Source organism: Stenella coeruleoalba (assembly GCF_951394435.1).
Source record: "Stenella coeruleoalba genome assembly, chromosome: 10".
NCBI lineage: Eukaryota > Metazoa > Chordata > Mammalia > Artiodactyla > Delphinidae > Stenella > Stenella coeruleoalba.
This window is the reverse complement of record NC_137156.1, coordinates 49,312,448-49,324,613: the sequence shown is the minus strand read 5'-3', so window position 1 is coordinate 49,324,613 and position 12,166 is coordinate 49,312,448. Positions and strand designations below refer to the sequence as shown.

General features: G+C 35.6%; 1 protein-coding gene across 2 annotated transcripts in view; it reads right to left on the bottom strand.

Moving 5' to 3' along the window:
- ZCWPW2 (zinc finger CW-type and PWWP domain containing 2) overlaps positions 1-12,166 on the bottom strand; it is a 139,280-nt gene that overhangs the window by 43,781 nt on the left and 83,333 nt on the right. For both annotated transcript variants that reach the window (XM_079935751.1, XM_079935752.1), the window contains exon 4: positions 9,050-9,164. In XM_079935751.1, coding sequence (XP_079791877.1) covers positions 9,050-9,164 — 115 coding nt within the window. The remainder of the gene's footprint in view (positions 1-9,049; positions 9,165-12,166) is intronic.

The window sequence follows — 12,166 nt, the reverse complement described above, 5'->3', positions numbered from 1 at the left end:
CCTGCTGGTTCATGCCACTGAAAACAACTCACGCACAACCCAATTGTAGCCGCCGTACCCCTCCCCAGCCTGAGTGAGTAAGTGTGCCCCAAGCAGCTGCTGCTTTTGCTCCCTCTTGCCTGGGCAAGGAACAGATGCCTGAGGGTGGCCCACATGCAGAGGTGGGGCCAAAACCAAAGCTGAGCCCCAGGAGTAGTGTGACTAAGGAAGAGGAATGAGAATCTCTCTGTGCAGCTATACAAGCTGTGGATTAAATCCCTGAGAATGGCTTGGTAAATCCTGTGTCTGTGGAATACCTGAATAGACGAGTGTTCCCACAATTGAGACCAATCTAGCCTTTGCAGCAGTGGACTTTGGGGGCAAGTACACGTGGGAGTTGAGCCAGGTCAGAGTCTGAGCTGGCCCCACAGTGCCCAAAGCAGGTCCAGACCTACCTAGAAGTACTGGAAGGCCTCCTGGGGAGGTGGGGGATGGCTCTGGCTCACGGTGGGAGCAAGGACACTGACAGAGGAGGCCCCAGGAAAATATTATTATTACTGTTATTCTTTTCTTCTTTGTTTCGTTTTGTTCAGTTGTTGGTATTGTTGCTTTTATTTTTCTTTTTTTAATATATATATTTTTTACTTTTCTACTTTTACTTCACTTTTTTGCTGTTTTGTGGGTTTTCTTTATTTTTGATTGTTTTTATGCTTTCTGTTTTTGTTTCATTTTCATTTTTTGTTAGTTTAGTCCTTATTGACTGTTCTCATTTTTGAATTCTTTTGTTTTGTTTTATTTATTTATTTATTCTGTGTCTGTGTGTTGCCGCTGTTTGTTTGCTGCTGTTTTTGGTATTTGTCTTGGGTTTTGTTTGTCTGTTTGCTTTCTTTTTCTTTTATTTTCTCTCAGGCTGCAATGTGCAGCTTGCGGGCTCTTGGTTTCCTGGCCAGGGGTTGGGCCTGGGCCTTTTGGTGGGGGGGCGTGACAAGTCCAGGACGCTGGACCACCAGAGAATTCCCGGGCCCAGGGAAGATTAATCGGCATGTGCACTACTGGAGGTATCCATATCAACACCAAGAGCTGGCCCCACACAACTGCCTGCAGGATCCAGTGCTGGACACCTCACAACAAACAACCAGCAAAACAGGAACACAGCCCCACCCATCAGCAGACAGGCTGCCTAAAGTTGTAGTAAGCTCACAAACACCCCAAACATACCCTGCCCGTCAGAGGGAAAAGATTCAGCTTCACCCACCAGAGTGCAGGCACCAGTCCCTTCCACCAGGAAGCCTACGCGAGCCCCCAGACCAACCTCACTCATCAGGGGGTAGACAGCAGATGCAAAAGGAACCACAACCTTGCAGCCTGCAGAAAGGGGACCATAAACACAGTAGGTTAGACAAAATGAGATGACAGAGAAATATGTTGCAGATGAAGGAGCAAAGTGAAATCCCACAAGATCAAATAAATGAAGAGGAAATAGGCAATCTACCTGAAAAAGAATTCAGCGTAATGAAAGTAAAGATGATCCAAGATCTTGGAAACAGAATGGAGGCATGGAACCAGAAAATATAAGAAATGTTTAACAAGGACTCAGAAGAACTAAAGAACAAACAATCAGTGATATACAATACAATAACTGAAATGAAAAATACAATAGAAGGAATCAAGAGCAGAATAACTGAGGCAGAAGAATGGCTAAGTGAGCTGGAAGATAGAATGGTGGAAATAACTGCCGAGGAGCAGAATAAAGAAAAAAGAATGAAAAGCAACGAGGACAGTCTCAGAGACCTCTGGGACAACATTAAACACACCAACATTCAAATTATAGGGGTCCAGAAGAAGAGAAAGGGAAAGGGCCTGGGAAAATATTTCAAGAGATTATAGTTGAAAACTTCCCTAACATGGGAAAGGAAACAGTCAATCAAACCCAGGAGGTGCAGACAGCCCTATACAGGATAAACCCAAGTAGAAACATGCCGAGACATATATTAATCAAACTAACAAAAATTAAATACACAGAAAAAATTACTAAAAGCAGCAAGGGAAAATCAACAAATAACCAACAAGGGGATCCCCATAAGGTTATCAGCTTGATTTTTCAGCAGAAACTCTGCAGGCCAGAAAGGAGTGGCAGGAGGACATATTTAAAGTGATGAAAGGGAAAAACCTACAACCAAGGTTACACTACCCAGCAAGGATCTCATTCAGATTTGACAGAGAAATCAAAAGCTTTACAGACAAGCAAAAACTAAAAGAATTCAGCACCACCAAACCAGCTTTACAAAAAATGCTAAAGGAACTTCTCTAGCTGGGAAACAGAAGAGAAGAAAAAGACCTACAAGAACAAACCCAAAATAACTAAGAAAATGATAACAGGAACATACCTATTGATAATAACCTTAAATGTAAATGGATTAAATGCTCCAACCAAAAGACACAGACTAGCTCAATGGATACAAAAACAAGACCAATATATATATGCTGTCTACAAGAGACCCACTTCAGACCTAGGGACACATACAGACTGAAAGTGAGGGGATGGAAAAAGATATTCCATGCAAATGGGAATCAAAAGAAAGCTGGAATAGCAATACTCATATCAGACAAAATAGACTTTAAAATAAAGACTATTACAAGAGACAACGATCATATGACTATTACAATCATAAGAATCAAGAGATCAATCCAAGAAGAAGATATCACAATTGTAAATATTTATGCACCTTAACATAGGAGCACTTGAATACATAAGACAAATGCAAACAGCCTTAAAAGAGGAAATCAACAGTAACACAATAAGAGTCGGGGACTTTAACACCCCACTTACACCAATGGACAGGTCATCCAGGCAGAAAATAAATAAGGTAACACAAGCTGTAAATGACACAATAGAACAAATAGGCTTAATTGATATTTATAGGACATTCCACCAGAAAGCAGAAGAATACACTTTCTTCTCAAGTGCTTATGGAACATTCTCCAGGATAGATGGATATCTTGGGTCACAAATCAAGCCTCAGTAAGTTTTAGAAAATTGAAATTGTATCAAGCACCTTTTCCAACCATAATGTCATGAGATTAGAAATAAATTACAGGAAAAAAACTGTGAAAAATATAAAAACATGGAGGCTAAACAATACGCTACTAAATAACCAAGAGATCACTGAAGAAATCAAAGAGGAAATAAAAAAATACCTAGAAACAAATGACAATGAAAACACAATGACCCAAAACCTTTGGGATGCAGCAAAAGCAGTTCTAAGAAGGAAGTGTATAGCAATATACTCCTACCTCAAAAAATAAGAAAAATTTCAAATAAACAACCTAACCTTACACCTAAAGCAACTAAACAAAGAAGATCAAACAAAACCCAAAGATAGTAGAAGGAAAGAAATCATAGAGGTCAGAGCAGAAATAAATGAAATAGAAATGAAGACAATAATAGCAAAGATCAATAAAACTAAAAGCTGGTTCTCTGAGAAGATAAACAAAATTGATAAACCTTTAGCAGACTCAACAAGAAAAAAGAGAGAGGACTCAAATCAATAAAATTAGAAATGAAAAAGAAGTTACAACTGACATCACAGAAATACAAAGGATCATAAGAGACTACTACAAGCAATCATATGCCAATAAAATGGACAACCTGTAAGAAATGGACAAATTCTTAGAAAAGTACAAACTTCCAAGGCTGAAACAGGAAGAAATAGAAAATACGAACTGACCAATCAGAAGTAATGAAATTGAAACTGTGATTAAAATCTTCCAGTGAATAAAAGTCCAGGACCAGATGGCTTCCCAGGTGAATTCTATCAAACATTTAGAGAAGAGCTAACACTTATCCTTCTCAAACTCTTCCAAAAATTTACAGAGGATGGAACATTCCCAAACTCATTCTACGAGGCCACCATCACCCTGATACCAAAACCAGACAAAGACACTACAAAAAAAGACAACAACAAGCCAGTATCACTGATGAACAAATCCTCAACAAAATACTAGCAAACAGAATCCAACAACACATTAAAAGGATCATACACCATGATCAAGTAGGATTTATCCTAGCGATGCAAGGATTCTTCAATATATGCATATCAATCAATCTGATACTCCATATTAACAAATTGAAGAATAAAAATATATGATCATCTCAATAGATAATCCAACACACATTTATGATAAAAACTCTCCAGAAAGTGTGCATAAAGGGAACCTAGCTCAACATAATAAAGGCCATATATGACAAACCCACAGCAAACATTATTCTCAATGGTGAAAAACTGAAAGTATTTCCTCTAAGATCAGGAACAAGACAAGGGTGTCCACTCTCGCCATTATTATTCAACATAGTTTTGGAAGTCCTAGCCACAGCAATCAGGAAAGAAAAAGAAATAAAAGGAATCCAAATTGGAAAAGAAGAAGTACAACTGTCACTGTTTGCAGATGACATGATACTATACACAGAAAATCCTAAAGATACCACCAGAAAAGTACTAGAGCTAATCAATGAATTTAGTAAAGTCGCAGGATACAAAATTAATACACATAAATTTCTTACATTCTTATACACTAACAGCAAAAGATCAGAAAGAGAAATTAAGGAAACAATCCTATTTACCACTGCACCAAAAAGAATAAAATACCTAGGAATAAACCTAGCTAAGGAAGCAAAAACCTGTATGCAGAAAACTACAAGAAACTGATGAAAGAATTCAAAGGCAACACAAACAGATGGAGAGCTATACCATGTTCTTGAATTAGAAGAATCAATATTGTGAAAATGACTATACTTCCCAAAGCAATCTCAAAATTCAATGCAATCCTTACCAAATTACCCATGGCATTTTTCACAGAACTAGAACAGAAAATTTTAAGATTTGTATGGAAACACAAAAGGCCCTAAATAGTCAAAGCAATCTTGAGAAAGAAAAACGGAGCTGGAGGAATCAGGCTCCCTGACTTTAGACTATACTACAAAGCTACAGTAATCAAGACAGTATGGTACTGGCACAAAAACAGAAGATCAATGGAACAGGATAGAAAGCCCAGAGATAAACCCATGCACCTATGGTCACCTAAGGTATGACAAAGGAGGCAAGAACAGAGAAAAGACAGCCTCTTCAATAAGTGATGATGGGAAAACTGGACAGCTACATGTACAAGAATGAAATAGAACACTCCCTAACACCACACACAAAAATAAACTCAAAATGGATTAAAGACCTAAATGTAAGGCCAGACACTATAAAACTCTTAGAGGAAAATGTAGACAGAACATTCTTTGACATAAATTGCAGCAAGATCTTCTTTGAAACACCTCCTAGATTAATGACAATAAAAAATGAAAATAAAAACAAAAATAAACAAATGGGACCTAATGAAACTTAAAAGCTTTTGTGCAGCAAAGGAAACCATGAACAAGACAAAAAGACAACCCTCAGAATGGGAGAAAGTATTTGCAAATGAAGCAACTGACAAAGGATTAATGTCTAACGTATACAAGCAGCACATAGAGCTCAATATCAAAAAAACAACCCAATCCAAAAATGGGCAGAAGACCTAAATAGACATTTCTCCAAAGAAGACATACAGATGGCCAAGAAGCACATGAAAAGATGCACAGCATCACTAATTATAAGAGAAATGCAATCAAAACTACAATGAGGTATCATCTCACACCGGTCAGAATGGCCAGCATCAAAAAATCTACAAACAGTAAATGCTGGAGAGGGTGTGGAGAAAGTGGAATCCTCCTATGCTGTTGGTGGGAATGTAATACAGCCACTATGGTGAACATTATGGAGGTTCCTTAAAAAACTAAAAATGGAACTACCATACAATCCATCAATCCCACCACTGGGCATATACCCAGAGAAAACCATAATTCAAAAGGCACATGCACCCCAATGTTCACTGCAGCACTATCTATCATAGTCAGGACATGGAAGCAACCTAAATGCCCATCAACAGAGGAATGGATAAAGAAGATGTGGTACATATATAAAATAGAATATTACTCAGCCATAAAAAGGAATGAAATTGGGTCATTTGTAGAGATGTGGATAGATCTAGAGAGTATCATACAGAGTGAAGTCAGAAAGAGAAAAACAAATATCGTGTATTAGCACATATATGTGGAATCTAGAAAAATGGTATAGATGATCTTATTTGCAAAGCAGAAATAGAGATACAGAAGTAGAGAACAAATGTATGGATACTGAGGGGGAAAGGGTGGTGTGTGTGGGAGGAATGGGTAGATTGCGATTGATCATATACACGACTGACACCATGTATAAAACAGACAACAAATGAGAACGTAATGTATAGCACAGGGAACTCTACTTTATGCTCTGTGGTGACCTAAATGGGAAAGAAATCCAAAAAGAAGGGATACATGTATACGCATAGCTGATTCATTTTGCTGTATAGTAAAAACTAACACAACATTGTAAAGCAACTATACTCCAATAAAAATAAATTTGAAAAAAAAAAAAAGGACAGTAGTTGCCAATCAGAGGGGTAGGGATTGGGCTAGGAGAGGAATGAATAGGTGGAACACAGGGGATTTTTAGAACAATGAAACAATTCTGTATGATACTAAAGTGGTAGATACATGTCACTGTATATATTTGTCAAAACCCATAGAATGTCCAACACCAAGAGTGAACCCTAATGTAAACTATGGACTTTGGGTTATAATGATGTGTCAGTGTTGGTCCATAGGTTGTAACAACTGAACCACTGTGGTGCAGGATGTTGACAGTGAGTGATGCTGTGCGTGTGTAGGGCAGGGGGTATATGGGAACTCTGTACTTTCTGCTTAATTTCATTATGAACCTAAAAGTGCTCTAAAAAATTAGTATATTTAAAAATAAATAATTCTGAGAAACAAGGGTAGAGATAAGGACATCTACTCTAAAATGTAGAATATATAAAAAATATTCATCCTACAAATAATACAAAATCCTCATGCTGAGTTATAAAGAAACTATATGAGTAACACCCTATTCATTTAAAAAATACAATTGAAAATAAAAAATAATGAATTTCCTATATAAGAAGAAGTTTTCTAGACCTAACAGAAGAATCACTGATTTGGAGTAATAGTTAATACAACAAAAACACGGTAACCAAATCATGTGTATAGGACATGGAATTTTGTTATACTATGACTGGGTCTATATTTATGTATCATTGACTGACCCTGTAGATTTCAACAATGAAACAATTGCATCAAACATAATAGTGGGTCAATTTCTGCAGGGTAGGAAGAATTTAGGCCAAAAAAATTTGTAGTAATTATTTCTAGGTTGAAAGAATGAATTTTGGGGGTAAAGAAATCCTCAAAGTTGCTGGAATGAAATAAGTGGTTTGCCTCTAAGCAACTAACCTTTTGTAAAATATCTGAATAATGGTTAATTACCTCTCAAAACTACTTTGAATACAGTAAGAAGCTGAATACGTCCTAGAATCCACCCTGGAAGCTAAGCAGGCACGGGACTAAACTGCTTATTTTGGAGACGGTGAAGAGTGAGTATGCAATGAGTGAGCCCATGATGGCAAAGACTGAGCTCCTGGAAGTCTGTTCGTGCCTGTCAATTTGGGCTACTTCAGGCACAAAATGACAGTCCTTAGGCATATGGCTCTCTCTTAGGCATATGGCTCTTACACAAATTCTGCATGCAAAAATCATCAGACTTTCAGCTAGAAAATGGTCTGTTCCTGCAAAACCGATCAGATATAACCCGGCTCAAGAGTCTCTGGACAAGTAAGAATGCCAAAGGACCCAGACATAAACGCCCTGGCACACACAACAACGGCAATGGCATAGTTCCATAACTTAGTGAGAAAGCAGGATATTGCTAGTGTAGAATGGTTGTAATGTAACTTTTAAAGGTAACAGATTATATTACTTCAAAATATTAATGTTTAAAAAAACTAAATATTTCAAAGTTTATTCTGGTTACACAAGAGAAATGTACAGCCCATGCAAAGTATAAAATTGTATTTGTGACAGTAAAGTGAGTTCAACCTTTATGGCTAATAAACAGAGACATTATATTTTCAGCACAAGGAATAAAATCACATTTGTGGTAATAAATGTCTTTTGACCAGAGTAGTTGCTTGTCATTCTTTTTCCACTCTTTTCAAACCTATTTATATGCTTTAAAATCTAAACTTAGGTGGCTAGGTTAACAGTTAAACTTTTTTTCAAGTAAAATGTTTTTACATGTAAGTTTTTAAAATATATATATTAAACTTTTCCACAGGATAAAAAATATCACTCTTACTTTAAAATTCAGTTAGCACCAAAGACCAGATCCTCCCATAGAATAATCTGTTTTAGAACTTTAGGTGGATAAAATGAGAAGGGGCCTTGTAAGATAAAAAAAATTCTTATGATCACTAAGCAGAAAATTTTTTTAATATATTTGTTTATTGAAAAATCATTTCCATGCAACTATTACATTCTTTTTAGAGTTAAAAATGTGTTCTACCTGCTATATGGCTTATGATCAGTTCATTAAAAAAGCTATCCATAAACCATAATATTTATGATTCAAGAGAACTTTCCTTGAAAATGACTTGAAATATTATAATATTTTTTCACCTAATTAAAAACGTTGAAGATTATTTTTCTATCTCTGCCTTGAATTTATTTAAAAATAAAACATTTTGAAAAATACTTTGTTCTGAAATAATATAGCACATCCAAGTAAAAGTTTCACTCCAGGAATATATTTTAAAGCCATGGCTTCTAATTTTGAAATACATGCTTTGAAATACACAAGAGGACCTATGTAGAAACGTTAAGAACAAAGATGACAAAGCGCTAATTAAAACACCTACATTTAAATAGACTGCATGTTTAGTCATGGAAAATAGTTTCAGAGGGCAAAAATGCATACTATTAACCAATATAAGAATGATTTTTCATTGGACAAAGATATACTATTTTCCTATGAAAAGGAGAGCGAAATTTTTAAATGTGCAAATATATTTTGGAAAGCATGAACCTGAATAAATTCTTATTTTGAGGTGGTAAAGAATAAAAAATCACATGTACCCTGTTTCGATAGGCAGCACCTTTCCAGTCTTTGCTCGTGAGAGTATCCATAGAGGAGGTATGCTTCTTGTAGTGCACTTTTATACCACTTCTTTTTATTTGTACATTTTCCTGGCTAAAGAAAGAGAGAAAAATAATATAGAGAGAATAATAATATAATAATAAAATGTTTAAGCATATAATTTTGTTTTAACATCGACTTGATTTAGCTGTTGAGCTGGAACTAAATCTAAGCATTGTACAATATATTCCTTAGATTTTGTTATCTAATTATTATTTTATTAGTATTTTAGAATATAGCAAAGTTGTAGAAATTTTGCATGTTAATAACCAAAAGGGTCAGAGTCTTAATTCACTAATTTTTATCTCATATTTAGAAAGTTACAAAAACTTAAGACCACCAGTGTAACAAAGTAGTGAATATTAATCTATTTTATCAGAATAATGTTGATTCCCTTTTAAGTAACATAGCAATGATAATCAAGTGATAAAAACTGAAAAGCCTAGTTTCTTATTGTAGTAAATAAAATTAATTCCATTCACATCTAATAAATGACTGTTTTCAGGCATAGTAAGCGCTCAATAAATGTTATTTTACTTGAATACGGTACTTTTTCCAAATGTTTATTTAGTTTTTTTCTTTTAGTTCTCTATTTTTATTTTTTAAACTTTTTGTTTTATATTGGAGTACAGTTGATTAACAATGTTGTGTTAGTTTCAGCTGTACAACAAAGTGATTCAGTTATACCTATACATGAATCTATTCTTTTTCAAATTCTTTTCCCAATTAGGTTGTTACAGAATATTGAGCAGAGTTCCCTGTGCTATACAGTTGGTCCCTGTTGGTTATCCACTTTAAATATAGCAGTGTGTACATGTCAATTCCAAACTCCCTAACTATCCCTCCCCCCAGCCTTCCCCCCGGTAACCATAAGTTCGTTCCCTAAGTCTGTGAATTTGTTTCTGTTTTGTAAATAAGATCATTTTTATCATTTTTTTTAAAATATATAATTTGAAAAGAAAAACAGAGTCAAAGAATCTCTAGGTTAAAAATGACTATAAAAATTATCTGGCCCAGTAATTTTGCCAATGTTATTTTAGAGCTTGCCCCAAAAAGGTTTTTATAATGTTTATAAATGTTACGATTTATAAAATACATGCCACCATTTTCTTTTTGAAAACTTCACCATCAAAAAGAATACAGGTGTTACACTGCATGTGGTGGTCCTGGACACCAATTTATTTGGTATAAAAGCAATGAAAAAAACGTATCAAACAAAAACCTAGTTTTGTATACAGAATATTTAAATTTCATTCATTAAGTTATTTCTTAGGAAAAAGAAAACATAGGCGGATACAATTCAATGAACATTAGAAAATTTAAACTAATTTAAGAATATCTAAGTTAACATTTACAGATTTAAGACATTTCTGCAACTCAAATGTTGTAATGATGCTAAGAATTAATGGGTAGTGAAAAATCACCTGTAAGCTGTTATAGCACTAAACAACTGAAGTTAAGGAAATTTCTTGAGGAAAACCAATGTGATACATTGCTAATATAAACTGGCAAGTTTGGGGAACTAAAAAGCATTTTTTAAACCTGTGTCTCTGAATCTTTAAGAATTTATCAGTAAGTATGTGCCACCTAGTGGTAGTAATACAATTAAACATCTTCTAAAGAACTCAAAAAGTTAAAGACTCTTACTTTATAAAGAATTCTGAATTCCAGAATAAGGCTCAGCTATGCATTGTATTTTTTCCAACTAGTTTGTTCTTTAATTGAAGTGATTCTAAAAGTGTAGAATGTGACTCCCTATCCATCCCTAGTACTGAGTGTTTCTCCCAAAGACACCCAATATTACCAGTTTTTTTCACAGTCTTCCAGAGACATCGTATGTACCTACAGGCATTTACATCATTTAAATATCTGCTTTTACAGACTGCTATGAATTTCTATATACTTTGAGTTTTTCTATTTGTCTTTCAGATTGCTTCATTTATGGATTTATTCAACATATTCTAGACCCTTGGGATCAATCACTGCAGAAAACAGACAAAGCTTACATTCTAACCAGTGAAACAGACAATCCACAATAAGCATAACAAATAAGTTAAGGCTACAGTTTAAGAGGTTATAAATACTATGTAATAAAGAAAAGATGAGGCAATAAAGTGGTCAGGGTAACTGTCACTGAAAAAGTGACAACTGAGCGAAGACCTAAAGGAGGTCAAGGAGTTAGCCCTGTAGATGTCCAAGGAAAGAGCACTGCAGGCAGAGAAAAAAGGCTTTAAGATAGGAGAATACAAGTTTATTCAAGAGGTATCAAAGAAGGGAAGGTGGTTGTGGGTGAATGAGGAAGCGAGTGAGTAATAGGGAATGATGTCTAATAAATTAACAGGGGCCAGGTCATGGAGGTCCTTGCAGGCCATTGTAGGGATTTGGGCTTTTACTCTGAGTTAAACAGGAGCCATTACAGAGTTCTGAGCAGAAGAATAACATTTGACTTGATTTAACATTTTACAACAATCACTCTGCTTGCTTTGATGAGAACAGATTATACAAAGGCAAGTGTAGATGTGGATGACTGGCTACTGCAATCATCCAGGCAAGAAATAATGGTGGTATAGATCAGGTCATAGCAGCCACTGTGGTGAAAAGTGGTAGGATTCTGGATATACTCTGAAGGTAGAGCAAAAATAATTTCTTGACCAACTGAAGATTGGTTAAGAGAGAAAGAAAGGATGACTCTCAGGCTTTGGGACTGAGCGAGAGGAGGATGTGATTTGCCATCCACTGAGATGGGGAAGGCTGTCAAGGAAGTGAAATGGGTGGTGGTGGTGGAGATCAAGAGTTCAGACATGCTGAGTACGCATTATGACACCCAAGCGAAGGTACCAAGTAGCAGTTTGGTAAGGGAATTCAGGAGAGAGAACTGAACTGCAGATAAAATGTAGGAAACATAGACACACACACACACGCACACCATATTTAAAGGCAAGAAATTAGATGAGAAAACCAAGGGAATGAGGATATAGATGTATGTATATCCAAATACGTAGTATGGCATGTACCATTATTTATTTTACAAACACCCTTGTGATGGATTTAAGTTT